This window comes from Sciurus vulgaris (genome assembly GCF_902686455.1).
Source record: "Sciurus vulgaris genome assembly, chromosome: 3".
NCBI lineage: Eukaryota > Metazoa > Chordata > Mammalia > Rodentia > Sciuridae > Sciurus > Sciurus vulgaris.
The window spans coordinates 22,554,722-22,579,381 of NC_136463.1; the positions used below are offsets into that span (position 1 = coordinate 22,554,722).

The window sequence follows — 24,660 nt, forward strand, 5'->3', positions numbered from 1 at the left end:
ACAACCCCATCTGTCAGAAGAGAAGAGAGGGGCGGCGGCGCGCCGGCTGGGAGTTGAGTTGCGCGAAAGAAGTGGGACCACCGCTGCGGTGCGTCTGTCACTTTCATGACTCCGCCGCTTGGGCAGGAGCTCGCTAAATCCAAGGGCCAAAGCCAGACCGCTGCCCTTGGACTTTGAGCTAGTATGCGCCGTTAGATTAGCATAGTTAATAGAGTCCAAAGCAGAACTTACAGTGGTTCCCAGGAGCATCAAGCTCCACGCGAGCTAGTCACCAGCTCCCTTTGGGCCTGGTGATCTTTTACAGCATCTGGAGATCCTGGGCAAAAGAAGGAAGAAACAGTTTCAGATTACAGAGCTCACTTAGAAACACAGTGAAGCATTCTGGACTCAAAATACATCAAAGACTATTTCCTGCCACAACTAAAATGCCAGAAAAACCAGGCAGCCATAAACTCTGTCAGGGGAGGATAGACTCCCACAACTATGATTTTCCAGTTATTTTCCAGCAGTTTCTACAGGGAACAGACAACAAAGGACCTGAAATTGGTCCAGTAGAAGACTTCAAAAGGAAAACAAAGGGCTTTATGGATCTGGTATGGCATGTAGACCCACTGAAATAACTCTTGGGATTATCTTTTTAATCCATATACTTCATGCTACCTTAACAGCTGCAGGAGTAAGAAGGCGATCTGCCTGCATCATTATGTCTGTTACTTTCTTCCCCAAGAAACTGCAGAGGGTAGAGCAGAACTAACCCAAACTGAAGTTGTATCAATTTGCAAGTTTGGATATGATGTGTGATTTGGTATTACAGTTGGTCCTTCTGCAAAAATAAGAAGCAATGTCAAACAAGTCCAGAAGAGATTTAACCTATTTGTGACATCAATTGAAGACCAGATCTTTAGGACTCTGCCAGTTTGTTAATTGGTATGTGTCCCATCCTGTTACCAGTTACCAATTGGCTCAACAGTCAATCATGAATTAACCAATTTGTATGTGGAATAGTAAACACAAGTTTCACCTAAGAAGTAGTTGATTGAGCATATACAATGGTCTCCATTTATATCCAAGCAACTACATATAACACTATCTGACATAAACAATTCACGAATAGTACAGTTTTACTTCATCCTGTTGCTAATGAAATTTCTGCTTTCTTGAAGCCCTCAAAAAAAAAACATCAAAAACAATTGGATTCTCTTTGGAGCAATCCAACATTGTGCAATTCTAGAATTATCGCTTCAAAAGGTCCCCAACTGCTATACTGCTACAGACAACTAGATGAAAAAGCACACTGCATTCTATAATGCTTTTGTTCTTCCTGAGAGGACCCTAGGAGCAAGTTTAAGTAAATTTGTGATTACACAAATGGTATGCCTTTACGCCATGTACAAACAGAGAAACAACATGTATCCCATTTGTTTACAATAAAAAAAAGAAAGAAAAAAAAAGGAGTCTCTTTACTTGCCATTGCTTCTGATCAGAGGATCACTTACATAAGTGACCAACATGGTTTGGTTCCAAATGATTAAAAAATATTGGTGGAATAATTGTCCTAAAATTGCTAAAATTATTTATAATCAGTTTTTGGTTCTTCAAACCCATAATCCTGGGAAGACAACAAAAACTTCTGATGGTGCATTTCCACCACCTGATGGACCCTTTGAACATTACAGATGAATTTGATTCAGTTGACACCCTCAGTATGTGTTTTAGTCAGCTTTTTCACTGCTGTAACTAAAAGGACCTGACCAGAAAAGTAGAGGAGAAAGTTTATTCGAGGGCTCACAGTTCCAGAGGTCTTAGTCCATAGAAGCCTAGCTCCATTTTCCCAGCTTGAGGTGAGGCAGAACATCATGGTGGAAAAGTGTGGCAGAAGGAAGCAACTCACGTGGTGATCAGAAAGCAGAGAGGGAGACTCCACTTGCCAGATACAAATTGCCCCACCTCCTCCAGCCATATCATTCCTGTCTTCTGCTACCACTCAGTTGATTCCTATCAGGATATTAATTCACTGATTGGGTTAAGGCTTTCACAAGCCAATCATTTCTTCTCTGAGCCTTCTTGCGTTGCCTTACACATGAGCTTTTGGGGGATGCCTCACATCCAGATCATAACAATGAGCATCTAGTATGTTCTTGTAATAGTGTATTTTCTGTTAGGATGGAAACTTTCCCAAATAAGAAAGCCAATGCTATGACATTATGTAAGAAACAACTAGAAAATGTGTTTCCTTTATAGGACATCCCTGGAGAAATTTCCAGTGACAGAGAAACCCAATCCATTGGACGTATTATGAGGCAATTAAATAAGATGAACTGTTTTAGTCATCTTTTCATTGCTGACTAGAACAACTGAGAGAAGGGAAAGTTTATTTGGGTCTCACAGTTTCAGAGATCTCAGTCTATATACAGCTGACTCCATTGCTCTGGGTCCAAGGTGAGGCAGCACATCGGGGGGAAGGGCCCAGTGGAGGAAAGCAACTTACGTCAAGGCAGGTGTAGGAAGTGACCACAGGGGACATGCACCATTTCAGGGTATGCACCCAGAGACCAACCTCTAGCCATGCCCTTCCTGCCTGTAGTTGCTCCCCAGGTAAGTCCATTCAAACTAGGATGAACTTCAGCTGTAAATCTAATCACTTCACCTCGAAGATTCCTGCAGAAACAGGAGCTTTGGGAAGACACCTCATCAAAACCATAATGTGAACACAATAGTATTTTAAAATTGAAATTAGTAAAGTCAACCAACTGTATTTCCTTGGCCAAAGGTGTTACCACTGGCTTTAATGGCAGTCCTACCCACTCCCAACTGACAAATGTAGATTGACATTTTATGAAGATCCATGCCCAATTTGTTAATAACAGCTCAAACATCTACTATCCTGAATTCTAATATAAGTGCTGTAAACCTTAAATGCCAGAGTGTATTTTCATCCAGAAAAAGAAGCTTTTTGTGACCTACCAAGTGATGGTAACTACACTTCTCAAAATCTACAAACTAGAGACTGCATTTTCTAGAAGTGACATCAGAGAAAGATTGCTCTTGAACCTTATTGGAAGGACCCTACCAGGTTGCCATTCACACTGCAGCATAGTTTCAAGACCTTGAATGTTGGTTCTGCATCTCACAACTCAGAAGGACCCCTCCTGACACCTGGAACTGTACACCTGTTGAAGACTTTAAAATAAAACCAGGGGAATTTTTTTCTGAGAAGCGTGGCATCATAAGATGTGATAGCTTTCCCAAGAGAGCAGAACAAAATTTCTCTGTCACCATGAGGCCTTTCCTCCTGTTTTTCTGCCATTCTAACCCCCTTCCCTTTTTCACACAGGGAATTCCACAGGACAGTAATCTTTGGATGGCTTTAATGTAGCAAAACTGTGTGATCTTGCAAGAAACCAGAGTGATTGTTTGTTCTGTGGGTTCGTATAAAAAAAAAAGAGAGAGAGAAGGGAAGCAGAGAAGATACTGAACCCCAACGAAACAATAATTCAATTTTCCTTCAAGACTTTTTTCCCTTTTTTTCTTTTTCTTTTTTGTTTTTTTTTTTTTTGTTTTGTTTTGTTGTTTTGTTTCCCACTCTCACATCCCCATCATTTTTTTAAATCAAGTAGCTTTTATGTATCAGGCTACTGAAGACTGGGAGGATTGAATAGTATATTACAGTTTTGTTGTAGATTCTTTTTTTTCTCTCTCCCTCTCTCTCTATTTTCCTCCTATTTACCTTTTTCCTCAGAATCTCTTTGTCCCTTTTCTCTTGCTAACAACCAACTTCTTTAGATTCCTCTTTCACTCTTCCTATGATCTAGTACCTCTATATTTTCACTTCTTACCTCACTAACATCACATACTACACTCTTCTGCCCTCCTCTCTTTTTCCACTGTGTAGAAATTGTAGAACTTATTGCAAACCCATTGTTTATGTTGTAGATAATAATCTAGACCATGCTCTCTGTTTATTACAACAATAGTCAATATCTTATTACGGGTTATTTGTTTTAAGTCTGCATATTGTTTGCATTGGGTGCTATTAATATTGATCTCCCCATTAAAGGCAAGGTATCCAAAACCTGCAGGACACTATAAATCTATACAGTGAAATCTATAATACCTTGGATCCACACTGGAAGAGGGGAAGATATAGGAACAACATGAAAAACAAGGGAACAAAGCACCTCAAACAAACCAAGATGCCATATTAATAGAATCCATTGACAGCATAGTAAAAGAAATGTCAGAAAAGGTGTTCAGAATGTACAGAATTAAAATGATCTGAGAAGTAAAGGATGATATAAGACAGCAAATGCAGGCAACAAAAGATCACTACAATAAACAGTTAAAAGAACAAATGCAGGAAGCAAATGATTATTTCAATAAAGAGATAGATTCAGAAAAAGAACCATACAGAAATCCTTGAAATGAAGGAAGCAATAAACCAAATAAAAACTCAATACAAAGCATCAACTACAGACAAGACCACTTGGAAGACAGAAACTCAGACAATGAAGACAAAATCTTGAAAATAAAGTTGACCACACAGAGAAGATGGTAAGAAATCATGAACAGAAACATAAAAATATAAAATTTAAGAATTATTGGGATAGAGGAAGGCACAGAGATACAAACCAAAGGAATGAACAATCTATTTCATGAAATAATAGAAAATTTCCCAAACCTGAAGAATGAAATTGAAAATCAAATACAAGAGGCTTATGGTACACCGAATACACAAAATTACAATAGATCCACACCAAGACACATTTTAATGAAAATGTCCAACATACAAAACAAAGATAGAATCTTAAAGGACACAAAAGAAAAGTATCAGATTACACATGGGGGAAACCAATACAGATATCAGCAGATTTCTCAGACCAGACCCTAAAAGATAGGAGGGCCTGGAACAACACATTTCAAGTTCTGAAAGAACATGGATGCCAACCAAGAATCTCATACCCAGCAAAACTAACCTTCAGATTTGATGACAAAATAAAATCCTTCCATGATAAACAAAAGTTCAAAGAATTTACAAATACAAAGCCTGCACTACAGAACATTCTCAGCAAAATATCCCATAAGGAGGAAGTGTAAAACAACAATGCAAGACAGCAAAGGGAGGAAATACACTAAAGTAAAAGTCAATCAAACCAGAAACCTAATCAAGTTAAAAATTGAAGATAAGACAAAATAACCAGGAACACACATCATATATCAATAATAACCCTAAATGCTAATGACCTAAACTCATTAATCAAAATTCATAGACAAGCCAATTGGATTTTTGTAAAAGACCCACCATTATGCTTCCTCAAGAGACTAATCTCACAGGAAAGCACATTCACACACGAAAGGTGAAAGGATGGGAAAAAATATTTCATGCTCACAAACTCAGTAAAAAAGCAGGGATTGCCATCCTCATATCACATGAAGTTAACTTCAAACAAAAGTAAGTCAGAAGAGATAAAGTAGGGCATTTCATAGTGCTTAAGGGAAACATACGTCAAAAATACATAATAATCATAAATATCTATGCCCTAAACAATGGAGCACCTATGTAAGTCAAAAAAACCCTTCTCAATTTCAGGAATCATATAAACCACAACACAATGATACTGGGTGACTTTAATACACCTCTCTCACCACTGTATAGATCTTCTAAAAAAATGAACACAAAATCCAAAAAACTCAATAATACAATCAATAATTTAGACTTAACAGCCTTTTATACAGTATTCCATCCATAAACCAGTGAATACACTTTTTTCTCAGCAGCACATGGATTCTTCTCTACAATAGACCATATGTTATGCCACAAAGCAAATCTTAGCAAATACAAAAAAATAGAGATACTACCTTGCATTCTATCAGAACACAATGGAATGAAATTGGAAATCAATGACAAAATTAAATAGAAACTTCCTCAACACCTAGAGACTAAATAATGTACTGTTGAATGATGCATGGATAGCAGAAGACAGCATGGAAGACATAAAAAAATTCATAGATGTAATCAAGTACACCAATACAACATATCAAAATCTCTGAGACACTATGAAAACACTTCTATGAGGAAAGTTTCTTGCATTGACCTCATTCAACAAAAGAATAAAAAGTCAATAAATAAATAACCTAACTTTACATCTCAAAATCATAGAAAAAGAACATATCAACATCAAAAGAAGGAGGAAAAAGGACATAGTTAAAATCAGAGCTGCAATCAATGAAACTGAAACAAAAGAAACAAATTTTTAAAAAAATGACCAAACAAAAATTGGTTCTTTGAAACAATAAATAAAATTGATGAACCCCTACCCACACTAATGAAGAGAAGGTGAGAGAAAACTCAAATTAATAAAATTTGTAATGAAAAAGGAAATACAATAGACACTATTGAAACATAAAACATAAGTAGAAGCTATTTTGAAAAACTATACTTCAACGAAATAGAAAATCTCATAGAAATCAACAGTTTTATATATGTACGTATATAGTATATATAATTATATATATATGTGTGTGTGTATATATATATATATATATATATATATATATAATCTACTCAAACTTAATCAGGAGGAAATACACAATTTCAACAGATCAATTTCAAGCAATGAAACAGAAGATGCCATCAAAACCCTACCAACAAAGAAAAGTCAAGGAACAGAAGAATTCACAGCGGAGTTCTACAAGAACTTCAAAGGAGAATTAATACCAATACTCCTCAAATTATTCCAAGAAATGGAACACATTCTATGAAGCTAGTATTACCCTGATACCAAAAGTAGATGAAGACACATGAAGGAAAGAATACTTCAGACCAATATCCCTGACGAACATAGATGCAAAAAATTCTCAATAAAATTCTGGCAAACCACAATAAAAAAACATATTCAAAAGATAGAGCACCAAGATCAGGTGGGGTTCACCCAGGGATGGAGGGTTGGTTCAACATACAGAAAACAATCAACAAAATTCAAAATATCAATAGACTTAAAAAACAAGAATCATATGATCACCTCAACAGATGTAGGAAAGCATTTGACAAAATACTGCACACCCCTTCATGTTCAAAACACTAGAAAAACTAGGGATAGTAGGAACATTCTTCAACATTGTAAAAGCCATGTATGCTAAACCCAAGGCCAACATAATTCCAAATGGAGAAAAATTGAAACCATTCTATCTAAAAACCGGAACCAGACAGGGATGCCCTCTTTCACCAGGTGGCAGGTTATGTGTTGAACAATGGCAGGTTCCCTGGCGTCACATGTGGATTGGCAAGGGTGTTCTGGAAACAAGACATGAGTCAACAGGGCCTGTTCAAACCACAAACACAGGGAGCCAGAAACAGAAGGCAACAATTCTCAACCAAGTGGAGTGTTGAGGAATCTGAACCTCTCTGTGTTGCTGATCTCTGCAGCCATATCTCCTCAGAGGGCCCCTAAAAAACATTTTGGCCATTTGTTTCTTGGGGAAACAAAACATCCAAGTTTCACTGTGTGTGTTTCCACTCAAAAAGTTCTGTATATCCCATTAAGAGATGTAGAAGAAAGGTAATAAAGGGGGAAGAGTCCGAGTGGCCTTCCTGCTCTCATGCTAGGGGTCTGTGTTGCACATTCCAAGCTTCTTTGTCCACCAGATACATAATGAGGATGCATATGTTGAAAATCCAGCTGTTTACACCTGTGTCCCCAGAAAACATATAGGACACTGAAGTCAATCTTTACCACAGGCAGGCATGACCTCCTACCCACACTGACAATAATGCCCACCAGACAGAGGCAGAATGTCATGTGACATCCTCTCTGTGAGGAAGGAGAAATAGAAAGACACTTCAGAGGTGACTCAGGAAGTGCTGACGAATGAATCCAATCATATCAGGAAAGGAGATCATGTTTTCCTGGCCACCTGAAATTGAAATCCAAAACAAACTGGCCAATATGATAATTGCCTATTTACTAATACAAACAAAGACAAGGAAAGGGTATTACATGTGAAGACAGCAGCCTCTTAGCAGGGTATAAGAGGGGATGTGGGGCAGAGAAGCCTCCAAACCTTGCAAACCCACCTTCCTGGAAACATCCCTAGAACCTCCATCCTCTGACACCATGTGCAATTCCTGTTGTGGATCCTGTTGCTCCGGCCAGGGCTGTGGCTGCTGCCAACCCAGGTGCTGCCAGACCACCTGCTGCAGGACCACCTGCTGCCGCCCCAGCTGCTGCTGTAGCCCCTGCTGTGGTGGGTGCAATGGCTGTGGAGGCTCCAGTGGCTGTGGCTCCTGCTGCTGCCGCCCCATCTGCTGTAGGACCACTTGCTGCAGGACCACCTGCTGCCGCCCCTGCTGTGGTGGGTGCAGTGGCTGTGGTGGGTGCAGTGGCTGTGGCTCCTGCTGCTGCCGCCCCACCTGCCTCCAGACCACCTGCTGTAGGACCACCTGCTGTCGCCCCAGCTGCTGTGGCTCCTGCTGCTGCAGCCCTTCCTGTGGTGGGTGCAGTGGCTGTGGCTCATGCTGCTGCCGCCCCACCTGCTGCCAGACCACCTGCTGCAGGACCACCTGCTGCCGCCCCAGCTGCTGTGGTTCCTGCTGATTCCACCCAAGCTGCTGGTAGCCTGTACTACCAGCCCAGCTGCTGCCAGTCACTCCAGGGGCTGCATGTACAACTACTCTAGCCCCTCAGCTTCATCTGCAGTTACCAGTAGCCTTCCTGTTCCCAGTCTATCTGCTGCCAAACCCAATGCTTCCCCTCTTTGGCTGTTGCCAAACTACCTGCTGTCAGGCGTCCTGATGCCACCCAGTATACTCTAGTGGTTCTTGCTACTGAGCTCTCTCCCCTGCTCTCTCTCCTCTGCTTCATTAACCAATATTCTTGATGCAGTTTATCTGTGAGCCCAATCATGAGAGACCAACTAGAATCTCATTTCCCATGATTGTTTGCCCTCCAAACACTGCCCTTTGCCCACCAGGTTACTATCTCTCTCTCAAATGAAAAGATGTTTGAATTTTTCTGTAATCTGTCAACTATCTTATTTTCCCTTGCAAATAATTGCTATCTGTTATATATTCTCACATAGATATAGTCCTACATCTTCAATAAAATGAATTCTACTTACATACAAACATAAAGACATCTGGTCTCTGTATTTTGCTTTGTTGAATTGTTGTCCTTCTCTGTCAAAATTTTTGTAGTAGATCTCTAAATGACTCAGAGATCATATCACACAAGTTAAGGTCCCCCCTCTGTTCTGTAAGCATTCTTTATTTTAATACAGGAAAATGGTTTTTATAGCAAGTTCCTGAAGCTCCTGTCTGTGTCTGATACTTTCTCTGCAATGAAGAGCAAGCTCTGGGCAGGAGGGTTGAAATGTCCAAGAGCGGACTTCATCCAGTGAAAAAGAGTTGGTTCATAAATGCTCTAACTTAATTGACCTGGTGTGAGTCCTTCCAGGCCTCCATAGGTCCTCAGTGTGAGTGGTTCCCACCTGCCTCCAGTGGTGTTCTGCTCATTATATCACTCTCTACTGCTTTCCCTCACTATTCACATTTTCCCCCAAGTGCTCTGCAGGGCTTCCCTGTGGTCATTTCCCAAACAAACTACATCTGGGTGGATTGGCAAGGGCACCCAGACTATTATACCTGGATTCCTATTCTCAGTGTGTGTTCCTGTGTATACCTTCTCCTATAATATGACGTTAGGTTTTCTCTAGGTTTTACTGTCCACTGACCTGTAAATCTTCTGAACCAGGTGCTTTTTCTTTCCAATGTTTCCTCTGTACCTTTTAGAATGTTTTTCTTGAATGCTTTCTCTCCTCCATCAGTGGATCTGAGGGGTATGCATTAATACTGTGTAACTAACTCATCCTTTAGGGACACCACCCAAGCTGTGTGTGATAAGGCTGTGTGTAAGGATGTGCCACTTTGAGATGTGTTTTAACTGGGATTCACTAGTAACTGAACGTGAAACAGGGATTTTTTTGTAGGAAAGATTAATACATAAATGCTCTCCAGAGAATTCTGGAAGACACTGTGGGAAACAAGTTTGATTAGTAAAAGCAGCTGAACCAAACTGTGGTTTCAGTGAACGCTACCTCATCTCACTCCCCAGAAAGTTCTGGAATGTGAGAGGTAGCACAGCTTTGCTTCTCCAAGAGGTGAATAGCACCCCTATTCTGTTGTCAATAGCTGTGGACCACCCCAGAAGGGAGGGTACAGATAGGGCAGAAAGTTCAGGGGACGTGGCATGTATATCTGAGGACAATTTCCTGGAGGACAGAGCAGATGAACAGTGTGAGCCAGCTGTATTGTGCTCACACTAGCTTGAGGGTGGGAGCAACATTTTAGGTAGTGTGTGTACGGAGAATCATATTGTCCACCGTATCCACCTATTTCTCTTATTATCTCACTCCAATTGATTAATCCATATTACTTGAGAAAGTTTTCTTAGGAGTGTTCATGGACAGTGATTCTGTTGATCTAAGTGACTTGGTTGATAGAGCCACCCAGGTGTCAGTCTAAGAATTCTGAGCCCTCGGTTCTAGCACTAGGTTCTCATTGGCCTTTAGCTGTTGAATTTGTTGACCTGCAATTAAAACTGGAGCAAAAAAATGACAGAAGTTCCCCCAGTGTATCTCCCGAGTGTTGATGTATTCCTTAGCACCCTCGTTGTACAGAAGCAATCCTGCTTCCTCATGACAATGAGGTCAGTTGGCAGTGAAAATAGCTCCTTATGTTTTCTGTGATTCCCTTGCAGAAGAAACCCAGAATGATAAGTTTACATTTTTAACTTTCATTTCAGTGGATCCTCTGTAGGTGATTCCTCTACTCTTTGATCCTTAATCTTGATATACAGGGACCCTAAAGTCATACCATTAAGGAAACACAGATCTTTCCAATGGAGTGTAGGCAAGCAAAGTCACTCATCTTTTGATTTATTTGTTTTATGTATTAGTGTATTCTAACTACAGAGGACATAGTCTCACATAAAAGTCAATGTTTTAAAATGTACACTGCATCTTGAGGGACAGTGATCCATATTCCTAGGATGTCATCTCCAAGTAGGCACCTCAGTTATTTCTTGAAGAGTTGGAAGCATCACACTCTCAGTTCAAGTGTTTTCGGATGGTGAAGATTTAAGTAGGAAAGTGGATTCCATGTTTATATGTTCCTTGTTCTACATCTTTTCCTATATAAATTTCCCATTGTGTCAAAGTACAGCTATATAGGATTTCATGGTGCTAGATTTAATACTCTTGAGCCCCCATATAATAGTGCAGACTGAGGCACAGTAATCAGAAAAGACAAACCCATGTCCAGACTACATATCCATCCCATCAGAATTGCTTTATCTTCAAGAGATAATTGCTTATCAGGGGCTCCCATTGGACTCTTGCTAGCTAGTCAGGTATTCATCAGAGAATGTCCTGGTATTCTCTAGCTAGGATTCTTGAACATGGTACTACTGTGGCTAGCCCTAGGAAGCTTTGTCAACTATATTTTTCTTGTTCTGGAACATTGTACGTATGCGACCAAGTTATCCCCAGTGCTTGTGGTTCTTGTTGATCAAGTCTGAAGAACATGATGTCATCAAAATAATATAGAAGAAGTAAATTATGATATTTTCTAGTAAATGGATGGAGTTGGAAAATATCATGCTAAGTGAAATAAGCCAAATCCAAAAAAACAAAGGCCAAATATTTTCTCTGACATGTGGAAGCTAATTCACGATAAGGGGTGGGGACAGGGAAAAATAGAGTTACTTTATATTAGACAGAAGGGAGTTAAGGGAGGGGAAGGGGTATGGGGATAGGAAGGATAATAGATTGAAACAGGCATTATTATCTTATGTACATGCATGACTGCATGACTGATGTGATCCTACAATATGTATAATCAGAAAATGAGAGATTACACGCCATTCATATATGATCTATCAAAATGTATAAAAGCATTCTACTGTCATGTATAACTAATTAGAACACATAAAAATTTTTTTAAATTGCGTCTACATCATGGTCTAGGGTGTGTGCAGAGTATAGGCCTCCTTTTGAATGCCTTGTTGAATCACCTCATTGAATTCTTCTTCACAGGAGATTCACCCAGCCCTGGTCAAGATAGTGCATTGATACTGCTGTCAGTTCCCTGTGAACTGAATTCATTTCTGTCTTTTCTTCCTGATAGGTACTTTAAAGGCTCCATTTGCCAGTTCATTTTCCATACATACTAAATCAGAAACTGTGTTGATGTGCTCTAACCAAAATTCTTCATCCATCATATCAGCTACAATTGATTCTTTTATTTGATAGGTCTTGTGGTCATCCTCTGGTATAAGTTATCTGTTTGGGACTTTTTTTGTGGGTTGGGGGGCCTACACTAGTGAAGTCTCTGAAAGTAGGATTACATTCATCTCCTTTCTGTCATTCAGTTTTAAACCTGGCTCTCATCTCTGAATTCTATTTATTAGTTTACCCGGGAAATGAGGTGATAGGACAAGCAGTTTCAGTTGGCCTTTTCTGTTGTCATATTCTTACTCTGCAACTAAAGGAATAAATGTGCTGGAGAACAGGGGTCTGTGCACTCAGCAGACAGACTGTAAGTCTCACCTGGACCACTATTCCATTTATTTTGTGACCATTATTACCACATTCTAATGGGAGTTTTGCTGGCAATGTCATATCCAATATCAGTGTCACCCCAGTCTTCTATCCAGTAGTTTCCAAATATAGGTTACTCTACTTTCCTTGGACTGGATGACTGTAGATGCCCTTAGGAAGCGACTGAAGGAGTCTCTTCTCTTGAAGAGAAATCATGGCTATTCATTGAAACGACTTATTCCAATCTTCCACTCATTAATTCTTAAGCTCATTTAAATTCACATACGCACATACAAATATGCTGGCATAGATAATGACCCACAGATCCTGATGTTATGACTGGTTTCTTACATCCTTTTATGAAGAACTCCAAGTTCTCTTGTGTCTATCTATAGATACCTTTGAGTTATATGCCACTCTTCCCCAGTTGCCATTGCTAAATTTCTGCCCTTCACATAGCTCTACACACATAGTCTTAGAGTTAAATGACCCCTCTGGACTCCACTGTTCTGTGATCTTAACATCCCCATTGCCCTTGGGCAGATAAGTTCAGCAACAATGTTTCCTACCACAAGTTTAGAGAAAAGGTAATCGTGAACTTCTCAGTGATGCTGGGGACCCTCACCTGCTTCTTCCTTTCTGCTTTAATAAACAGAGTGTTTCCTGGACCCACTAAGGGACCACAACCCATCTGTTGGGTCTTAAGGCCTGATGCCTAGATATATTCTAGCATATCTATCTCTCTTTTCCTTTTGTTTGTTTCCTCATCTTTTGTGGGTGGTGAGGCATCAGATACTCTGAACTGGTTCTCTGTTCTTAGGCTATATTACCTCAAAATGTAGCAGTTTAAAACACCGCACTTTTTTATCATCTCACAGTTTCCAAAGATCAAGAATTGGTTGCCTTGTATACCTCCCAGTGTTTCTAAAAGTTTTGGTGAAGGTGTCTGCTAGTGCTGGGCTCTCACTTGAAACCTCAGCTGGGAAAAATGCCTTTGCAAGATCACTTCTGTGTTTGATCAAGGGATATGGTTCCTTAAGGTCATTGGATGACGGCCTCTGTGCCTTGTCAACTGGTGAATAGAGGCTATTCCATTATTGCCACATGGATCTCTCCCACACAGCATGGTTTCTTCAAAGCCACTGACAGAGGGGGGGCCCACCCAGAAAGATGTCTAATAAGAGGGACATCACAAACTCTTATAACTTAATCACCAAATGATGTCATATGCTTTTGGTTTGGAGTCATTTGTCAAGGTTATGAAATTGCATATATCATGAACATCAGGAGGTAGATGGTGGCCACCATAGATAATGCCTTCCTAGGTAGTACATAATATCAAGCCAAGGGGGAAAAAATGCAAAAGACATATTGAGATTTCTATTTATATGAAGTTCAAAAACATGTAGAACTAAATTGTGTTCTTTATAAATGCATGTGTTGGTGGTTAAAGAACAAAGAAAAGCACTGAAAAGTCCATTTTTATTTGTTCTTTTTTTAGATATACATGACAGTAGAGTGTATTTTAACATGATATACATACATGGAGTATAACTTATTCTAATTAGAATCCCAATCTTGTGGCTGTAAAATGTCCACTTCAAAAATTACAATATGATTCTCCATGGTAGAGAGAAGGCAATGAGGCTAAAAACAAGAAAGATATACAGGAGCCCTTCTTCCTGATGGCAACTTTCTCTTTCTGGACTTGGGCTTTTTGCATGTAGATATTTGCATGTAGATATAAGTAATTATTTGTAAAACTATACACATATAACTTGTACACTTTTCACTATATACATGTTTTTCATAATAATAATGTGTTTTTAAAATTCTAGTAAAATGCTTACCGAATATTTAAAAAGCAAGGTAATATTTGGCAATCAGTGAAGATAGTTGAAAAACAAAAACATTCTATAAATGCTCTGTGGGCATTACTATATTTAATATGACTTTAAAGATTGCTCCAATTCTGTGTACTACTTCATATTGAAAATATAATACTATTTAATATATATTCTTAAATATTTAAATAAAGGTTGGTTTTTATTATGCAGTAACTGAATTGATTGGATATATGTTAATTTTTCTATCAATTGGACATGTGCATTACAGGAGTCCTACTTATATTCTTGTTGTTATAAATCAGGTACTGAAATTCACTTAATGCTAATACATTTCAACTACAGACAAACACATACTAGGTATTTATAAAATATAATTGTGTAATTATATTGACTGATACTAAAAAGTCCAGTGTGCATGTCACTCTTTAAAGGATATACTATCATGTGCCGAAGTTACTCACAGACAGAACCCAGTTCCTGGATGGTGTATGCAAACATAATTGCAGCAAATCAATTAAAAATTTTTTAATGTTTACTTCACTAAATTCTTTTTATCTCATGGCATTCTAAAAAGACAAAAAAAATGAAAGTTTAAAAAGAAATAAAATCATGTATCAAAATAAGTACACTGTACCTACTATCATATGTAATAAAAGAGGCACAGTTGAGGTAGACCTCACATAATTTGCATGCATGACCCCCATGTTAACACCCCATTCCAAAATTTAGCCAGGAGTACACAGAATGATGTCTCATTTGTTTTAAACTCCCTCTTTAAAAAAATCCAGTGAGCTATCTATAGTAACTTCCCATGTGCTTCATGCTCATCCATGGTTAATTGGCTCAATCTCATCTGTATGAGTCTGTTGGTTTCAGTATCAATCTAAAATATGGAAGAGAATAATCAGCATTTCAGTTTGAGTTGCTCAAAGTTCAGTGTTTCCAATTCAGGATCATTTGCTCTATTATTTGTATAACATCAGTTGAAATGTAATTATTTTTACAACTTCTGTTCTCAACTGAATTTAGTGCAAATGCATGTAATATAATTTAAGGAGCTGAGCCTCAAACTTTGCTGCCCACCAAGAAAACCTGAAGAGCGTGAAAACTTCTGATGCCCAGGCCCTGCCCCAGAGCAATTAAATCAGAGTTGTTCTGCATGGGACAGCAGATTGTCTACACAGTGGGCTGTAATGAGAATGTACTCTGTCGTTTTTAGCTGTGATGAAGCTTTTCTTGACCTCTCCAAGTTTATGTAGAAACCTCTCCTCTAATAATAAAAGAGTCTACTCTCTCTCTCTCTCTATCTCTTCAACAAATCCAGTGAAAATCTCCCCACTCCAGACATAAAATTGTTTAAGTCTTTCATGTTCTTTAGCTTTACAAACACAAACCTGTAAGAACAAGTAAATCAAGTGTTTTCCAATAAGTTAATGTGATTTAAATGTTACAAGTTGTTTGGTTTTTAAGTGGTCTTAATTAAGACATTTAAGGATGTTGTCACAGGGTTGGTTACCAATGAGTCTCTGTCATCTGTGGGACCAGATGGAAAACACTGCTCATTTTTGAACATTAGTCACCTAGCCAATGACACAGGCATTTTTGATGCTGCTGTCCCAGCTGTGTCCAGCTGCTGTAGGCTTAGTACTGCTGTCCATGTGCTGCCTTTAAGCCTTCACTCGTCTCCACTACACACTAAGGAGCTAATGTCCTTTGATCTACGTATCTGATCTCTATCTTTTTTTCCCTTTTCTTTTTCTTTTTTTAAATAAATACCTAAATTCCAGAAGCTCAGGAGGCTGAAGCAGGAGGATCACAAGTTTGAGAACCACCCCAGCACCTTAGCAAAATCCTATCTCAAAATAAAAAATAAAAAGGGCTGGGGAATGTGACTCAGTGGTAAAGCATCTTTAGGTTCAATCCCCAGTAACCCCCCCCCCAGTAAAATAAAATAAATAAAATAGAATAAAATAAAATAGACCTAAAGAGTGATATCTAATCAACCATGTGAAAAATGAAGCAGAGCCCTAGTCTACAGAGTGCATCTCCAGAGCTTATTTACCAAACATGGAGTAGTAAGATGGGAAGAGGCATGTTTTAGTTAACTTTTTTAATGCTGTGACCAAAAGACCCAAAAATAACAGATTTAGAGAAGGAAAACTTTATTTCAGGTTCACAGTTTCAGAAATCTCAGTCCACAGATGGCAGACTCCATTCCTTGGGACTGAGGTAAGGCAGGGCATCAGAGCAGAAGGGTGTGGCAGAGGAAAATAGCTCAGGACATAACATCAGGAAGCAGAGAGAGAGAGCTCCACTCAACAAGGACAAAAAAAAAGCCCCAAAGCACACACTCAGTGACCCATCTCCAACCAAAACCTACCTGCCTATAGTTACCACCTAGTTAATCCACCCATTCAAGTGGATTGATGCACTGATTAGGTTAAGATTTTCATAACCCAGTCATTTTACCTCTAAACTTTCTTGCATTGTCTCACACATGAGCTTTTGGGGACACCTCATATCTGAACCATAACAAGGCAAAAACACAGCTTAATCAGGCAGTTAATTCTTGGAAATAGTGGACATGTATCAAAAATACAGGTGGTCAAAGACAGAGGGAAAATATTCCCACAGTACAGAATCCAGGGATCTGAACATTATAGTATAGCTAAACTCTGCAGCCAACATCCCCAAAGAGGTCCAAAAATGATTTCAAGGTTTGTTTCCGATTGAAAAAATTAAAATATCACCCTTTGCTTTTACACCTTGAAACAGTTCAGGATTCCCATAAAATGTCTAGAAAATGGATCATGATTACAGTAGAGAGGGAATGTGTCCAAATGAACTTGTATTCAAGCAAATGGTTTGCATTTCACATTCAAGTCTTGGCTCACCAGACCCTTAATGAATGAACCATCTGATTCAAAGACAAGTTACCCTTTAGATCATCAGAAAGGACTATGAGTCTATAAGAATAATTATTACCCAAGAGTAGTCCTAATATACTAGGCAAAATGAGATGGAAGCATACAGTACCAGGAGGCAGAATGTCTTACGACACCTGCATTTGAAGAAGTTAAAGAAAGATCTGGAAGAGCTGACAGATGAATCAGAAAAAGGAAATCATGTTTTCAATTCATCCTGAAAATATAATGAGGAAATCAATCTTGTCTAATTTGATAATCACTTATTTTTCAAAAAAAAAAAAAAAAAACAATAACAAGGAAAAGGTGTTGCATGTGAGGACAGCAGCCCCATAGCAGGGTACAAAAGGGGATGTGGGTCAAAAGGACTCCAATCCTTCCAAACCCACCTTCTTGGAAACACCTCCAGAACCTCCAGCCTCTGACACCATGTGCAACTCCTGTTGTGGCTCCTGCTGCTCTGGCCAGGGCTGTGGCTGCTGCCAGCCCAGGTGCTGCCAGACCACTTGCTGCAGGACCACCTGCTGCCGCCCCAGCTGCTGCTGTAGTCCCTGCTGTGGTGGGTGCAGTGGCTGTGGTGGGTGCAGTGGCTGTGGTGGATGCAGTGGCTGTGGTGAGTGCAGTGGCTGTGGCTCTTGCTGCTGCCGCCCCGTCTGCTGTAGGACCACCTGCTGCAGGACCACCTGCTGCCGCCCCAGCTGCTGTGGCTCCTGCTGCTGCAGCCCCTGCTGTGGTGGCTCCAGTGGCTGTGGTGGGTGCGGAGGCTGTGGCTCCTGCTGCTGCCGCCCCATCTGCTGTAGGACCACCTGCTGCAGGACCACCTGCTGCCGTCCCTGCTGCTGTGTGTCCAGCTGCTGCCGCCCAAGCTGTTGCTAAACCTCCTGCTGCTGTCCAATCTGCCCTAGAGGTTCTTGCTGCTGAGTGCTCTGACCTGCACTCACCTGTCTACTTCAACCAATATCCTGGATGTAGTCATGAGAGATCAATTGTAAAACCTCAGTTCTAAAGTCCCAACAGAGATCGATTTTGGACTGCAAACTGCTTCCCTCATCCCTATAGGTAACTGTCTCTCAATTGAGCACAAGTTTGAATTTTCTCTAAGACCTGTCAACTATCATGTCATCCCTCTGGAAATGTTTGTCTTCTGTCATATTGTCTCATATGAAGATATTCTTGCATTTTAAATAAAATCTGAATTTTGTAGGCTTACCAAAAAAAGGGCATCATGTCTCCTTATTTTTCCTCTTAAATTATTATTCTTACTGTCGATTTTTCTGTAGTTCATTCTCTAAGGAATGTTTTGTGAGCATTCCTCATGCAGAAAGATGATTTCAAGACCCAAATCTGGATCTCTGGTGCTGGAGGACTTTCTCTGGATGGGCAGAAGGGTTAAGAACACTTCGGAGCAGAGCTCAACCAGTGAATGAGAGCTGGTACACAGAAACTGTAGCACAATTTCCCCTGAGTGAGTTCTTTCAGCCCTCCAGAGGTCCTCAGTGAGACTGAACCTCAGGGGGTTCTCCTCATTATGTTACTCTCTACTGCCTCCTCTCACTGGCTTCAATCAATTCCCAAATTCCCTACAGTCTTTCCTGGCATTATTTACCAAGCACATGACTTGCTCTTAATCCTCTGAATGTTGGGGTTCTCCAGGAGGCACCCAGTCTAAGGCATCCATGTTCCTAATCTCAGCATTGGTGATTTTCAACACATTTTTCATGCAATATGGCCTCACTACATGATTGTTTTGTTTCATGTTTTCCCGGTTTGCAAACACAAATCATAAAATAAGAATAAATCACGTGTTTGCTGAGAATGTTAATGTAATAAAAATGCCACAAAGGGCTTGGTCCTTACATTGTTCTCATTAATTTAAAGATGTCATTGTAGGATGAAAAATTTGTCTCTGTATTCCTGGGATTTTCCTACTCTTTTTGTATTGTGAGTTCTGATTTCTGGGAACTCCCTCAGTCCTGGGTAATCAGTTCAGTTGATCACTATATGATCTAATTTGTTAGGAATCATTAAAGTGAAATATTGGTATTCTTAGTTCTGCTTGAATGAACTGGTGAGTTATGCATCAACACAGAAATTCTCACAGACATATGCCGATCCAAAGACAGAAAAGAAATGACATTACATATCATTTATTTCAATTCTAGATCAAAACTAATTTACAAAGAAAATTTATTAGAACAATGGGCTGCCTCTATGTTGGTGGAACTTACTGAAGTGACATTTGGGAACCTTCTAAAATCATGTAAAATGTTCTCTATCTTGATGGGTGTGGAAATTAGGCAGATGCTTTCACTTATCAAAACTAAGTAGTACACATTAGGAGTTGGAAGTGTAACTCAGCGGTCAAGCACTTGCCTAACAGGTATTTCACCCTGGGTTCTATCCCCAGCACCACGAAAAATAAACAAACAGCAACAAAAACAGTACACTTAGAAGTTGTACATTTCAGTGTATGTGAATTTTATCTAATCATACAACATAAAAACTGACAAGAAATGTTAATTTTGGAATACATCTACCAAACTGCACGTTCGCTAATTTGCTCTAAGGAAAACTATTTTAGTGGCATGACACCGTGATGAGCTCTTTGATGTTACTTCACCACAGACTCGTATAATTATGTGTGTGTGGTCCTCCCTGCATACTGTGAACTCTTTGTTATTTCTAACACCAATATGTGTCTCATAGATGATCTCTTCGGTCAATCTATTTTATAAACAAGGCAGGAACTTGACCTAGGTGTTTTTTGCAAAACTTGAATAGTCAGTGTAAGCTGTGGTCTCCACGTGTGGTCCTTGGGCCTTCAGTATTAACAGTCTTTGGCCACTTGCTAAAAAGTCAGAGCCTGAGGTTTCTCCCAACAATCAGAAATTCTGGGAGTAGACCCAGAAATCTGTATTCACACACCCTCTGGATGATTTCGATACATGCACAAGTTAAACTACCACAATGTAGAAGAAATATAAGTGAAATATTAATTCAATAAGGTAGAATTTGCTAAAATTCACTGATGTTTTTAGATTGCTTAAAAAAATTTGTGTCATGAGTTTCTCAGCTCTGGAAGTAAGTTCTGAAGAGATGTATATTCTGATTATTTTAAATTTTTTTCCTCCACTGAAGGAATGTTTTAATTAACAGGGTAAGTAAAAATGAGGCTATGCTTTTCAGAATTTAAGAGCCTAGTTGGAGAGACATAATATAAACATATAAGACATCAAAGTAGCAATTTAAGAAACTGTGACACTAAGCCACAGAGAAATTGCCTGTCAGCATTTAAGGATATAAAATATGATCTGAAGTTTGAAAAACATCCAAAGAAACCCATTCCAGTGATGCAGAGGTCACCAGCCTCACATACATAGAGCAGTTTCCTTCCTCATTGTTTAAAAATGATCCATACTAGAGCGCCTTCGCCTCTTGTCCCTGAAGATGGCATGTGAAGCAGATGGGCTTCCTCCCCATCAGTGGAAGAAATGCACAACAGAAAGTATGACTGACCAGCTCTCACTGTGATAAGGGATTCAGGAGGAGAGAGTGAAGAATGTAATTACAGATGCGGAGCATCACATGCCAGCCCTCCGTGGGGGAGAGGAAGAGACTGGGGTCTAGAAGACATCAACTGGTAGAGTCAAAAGGAAAAAGAGATGGACAGAGCTTAGTACTACTAGACAGAAAATTGTGTTTCTAACAAATTAAGTCATTAAATAGACAAACATTATTATGGAATCTGATAATTACTTAGCTATTCAGGAAATAAAAACAAGGAAAAATCTATCAACAACAGGAAAATGGGCCATGTATAAGAGGCAGTGGCACAAGAGAACTTCTAAACTCCAGAACTTCACTCTCCTGGAAACCCAGCCAGAACCTCCATCCTCTGACATCATGTGCAACTCCTGTTGTGGATCCTGCTGCTCTGGCCAGGGCTGTGGCTGCTGCCAGCCCAACTGCTGCCAGACCACCTGCTGCAGGACCACCTGCTGCCGCCCCAGCTGCTGCTGTAGCCCCTGCTGTGGTGGCTCCAGCTGCTGTGGTGGCTCCAGCTGCTGTGGTGGCTCCAGCGGCTGTGGCTCCAGCTGCTGCCGCCCCTCCTGTGACTCCTGCTGCTGCCAAACCTGCTGCCGCCTGCGTCCAGTCTGTGGCAATGTCTCCTGCCACACCACTTGCTACCGCCCCACCTGTGTCATCTCCACCTGCCCCCGTCCCATGTGCTGTGCCGTCCCCGGCTGCTGATCTCTTCCTGGAATGCCTGTCGCACAGTGGATGCTTTTATTAGATTCATAAAATACGTCGCCAGCCAGTGAGTGGGAAAATAAGACTCCTAACCTGCAGATCCCTCCTCTGATGGGGCATTCAGAGTTGCATTCAGTTCCTTCAGGAAATAACAAATGTAAACACATTTGGCAAAAGACTTGAAGCCAGGCCCCAGTGCATCTGTTTTTAGACAAGCAATGTCTTCATTCTAAGTGTATGCTAATTGCAATGATCTCACGTGGTGTTGCTTCCACGTATTCTCATTAAAGAGCCAGTTCCTGATATTGACATCCCCTGGTTTGTTAATGATTAGATTGTACATGTGTGTTGATGTGTCACTTCACTCCAAGGCCCGTCTTTCTCCAAGTGCAGGAGGGCATGTTTAAGAGCAGGGGCTCTTGATTTATGCCACCCGTGTTGGAATCGGGGCTGCACTAGGTACTTCTTGTTATGACATGGGAGAAATTATTTTTATGGGTCCTTTTTAGTTACACATGACAGTAGAATCCATTTGGATATATTTAAACAAGCATGGAATGTATCTTATTCTAATCAGGACCTCACTCTTGTGGCTGTACATGATGGTGGGATTCACTGTGGTGTATTCATTCATATATGTACATAGGAAAGTTATGTCAGACTCATTCCATTCTCTTTCCTTTTCCTAGACCCTTCTTTCTTTTCTCCATTCCCCTTGTCTGATCTACTGAACTTGAATTCTGCCCTTCCTTTATTGTGGATTAGCTTCCACATATCGGAGAAAACATTTGACCTTTACTTTGTTGGGATTGACTTATTTCACTTGGCATAATCATCTCCAGATTCATTCATTCACTGACAAATGCCATAAAGTCATTCTTTATAATTGAGTAATGCTCCATCACCTATATATACTACATTTACATATACTACATTTTCTTTATCCACTCATCTGCTGTAAATCAAGCTGCTACAAACATTGATGTGGCTGCATCACTGCTGATTTAAATTCTTTGGCTATATACCAAGGAATGGGGTACCTAGGTCAAATGGTGTCCATTCCTATTTTTTTGAGGAACCTGGCATGGAAGAAATTATTAAGCTCTTCAGAACTCAAGATTTATTTCTCTGGGAATTAGGAATAATACATTAAATTGTTTGAAGGTATAAGGACCTAATTCATGTAACACAGTTATCATAGGCCTATCACATAATATAGGCTCTCAAAATAATTTTTATTATTACTGAACTATTACTCTGGGCCGGAATAAAATCTTAGCATAGTGTTCTCTTTGACAAAACAATAGGAAAATCTGTGAAACAGTTTTTGTGTCCTCTATAACTTAAAACGAAGGTCTGGTATGTCTCTCAAATGTCTGTTTTAGTCAGCTTTTCTGTTGCTATGAACAAAAGACTTGCCAAAACAATTTAGAAGAGGAAAGACTTATGTGTTGTTCATGGTTGCAGAGATCTCAGTCCTTAGAAAGCCAACCCCATTGCTCTGTGCATGAGGAGAGGCAGGAGGGGAAATAGCTCAGGACATGACCCCAGGAAGAAGAGAGAGAGAAGCAGGGAGAGAGAGAGATAGATAGATAGAGAGAGAGAGAGAGAGAGAGAGAGAGAGAGCACGCTCCCCTCAACATAGACAAAATAAAACCCCACAAGACACACCCTACCTGCATGTGGTGACCACTCAGCTAATCCCTACAAAGGGATTAATGCACTGATTAGGTGAAAAATCTCATAACCCCAATCGTCCCACCTCTAAACTTTCTTGCCTTGTCTCACACATGAGCTTCGAAGGGACACCTAATCTGATGTCTCCTAAAAATTCCATGAGTTGAACATTAAGAAGGCAATTCCATTTCACCTGACTAAATCTTTTTCTTCCAGTAGGCTCCATATTATTTGTATCAATTTCCAGTGCTTTCTCCTCCCTCCCTCTCTTCCTTCCTCTCTAAACATAAAGTTTCTTTCAGCATACAAAATGTACCTTCTAAATCAACATTTCTGGAAATTTATGGATTTCATGGCAACTTTCTCATAAAAATTTAAAGCTTCATTCATAGATGCTCAAAATTTTAGAATTGCCTGACTGAAATTCCTTCATCATTTTAGCCTCTAAAGTTATTGAGGTTTTTACATCTTCTTGATCACTTCACTCTCTCATTTGGGGCTTCCCTCACCTTCTCGGCCTTTCCTAAGAGAACATGGGAAGCCGCCATGGCAGCCTCATTGCAGGGGGTTGTGGGACTGCAAAGGACCTGGGTCAGAGTGTTGGAGCACCAGGGTACTGCTCCCTGTGCTTGCCTCTGCCTCCTGGCACTCTTGAGTTTGAATTCATTCCTCCAAGGAAAAAGACAAATCTGGAAATTTTAAGTGGAAAGAAAAGATACATTAGAAAGAAGGAGAGCTTGCTCCACATTCCAGAGTTCCATGTTGGAAGCATATACCACATATTACCTTAGCCAGCCCACATGCCAATGGAAACACCAACCTGTTTCTGGGGATTTGCTTTCAGAGATGAGGAAAAGGACCTGGTGCTCTTTTCATCCCTAGGGATAATATTGAAGGACAAGCTGTTGAAATTCGTTTTTATCTGTATAATCCTCAAATCCACGAGATCCAAGTGGTCAACCTAGAGAAATGCCTGGATGGTACCTTAGGATACTTCCAAGATGCCCTTCCTGAAAACTGCACTTCAGATATGAAGATAAAGTCAGTGATATCAGAGCATCGCCAAGAGATTCTGGTAATGAGCTGAAAGTAAAAATGAACTGTAAGTCCTGGTCCAAACACTGGGAATGCCAAAATTGGAATATTAAAGGAATCACACTTGATCTTTGTTTGACTGAAGAACAAATCAAAGAAACCCAAAAGTGTATTTGGCCATGGTTTGAGTTTGATATGATGTGGGAATTTGATACTTCAAAAACTGCAACTGCAATATAGGATGAAATTGAAGCATCAAAATGTTCTGGTTCTAAAAATGCATTTGATTACTCACCCAAGATGTACTGGCTCTCAAAGGACTTATTCTGAAACCA

The 24,660-nt window shown here is 39.9% G+C and overlaps 2 protein-coding genes and 1 long non-coding RNA gene across 12 annotated transcripts in view; all 3 read left to right on the top strand.

The window, feature by feature from the left end:
- LOC306657133 (uncharacterized protein) overlaps positions 1 to 21,613 on the top strand; it is a gene marked incomplete at both ends in the record, with an annotated part of 516,259 nt that extends 494,646 nt beyond the window's left edge. For 3 of the 10 annotated variants that reach the window (XM_079132873.1, XM_079132877.1, XM_079132878.1), the window contains one exon: positions 21,424 to 21,613. In XM_079132873.1, coding sequence (XP_078988999.1) covers positions 21,424 to 21,613 — 190 coding nt within the window. Of the gene's footprint in view, positions 1 to 17,791; positions 18,236 to 21,322 lie in introns of those variants that run through there. The other 7 variants (XM_079132869.1, XM_079132874.1, XM_079132876.1 and 4 more) reach the window with 7 other exon arrangements.
- On the top strand, positions 761 to 3,420 carry LOC306657162. The gene is made up of 2 exons (XR_013762711.1): positions 761 to 1,348; positions 1,453 to 3,420. It is a non-coding gene; the product is annotated as an uncharacterized lncRNA (long non-coding RNA).
- On the top strand, positions 8,112 to 8,591 carry LOC306657562 (uncharacterized protein; the record flags this gene model as incomplete). Its single annotated transcript, XM_079133697.1, has 1 exon — positions 8,112 to 8,591. One exon carries the CDS (start codon positions 8,112 to 8,114, stop codon positions 8,589 to 8,591), a length of 480 nt encoding a protein of 159 aa, XP_078989823.1.
- Positions 21,614 to 24,660: the final 3,047 nt, after the last annotated feature.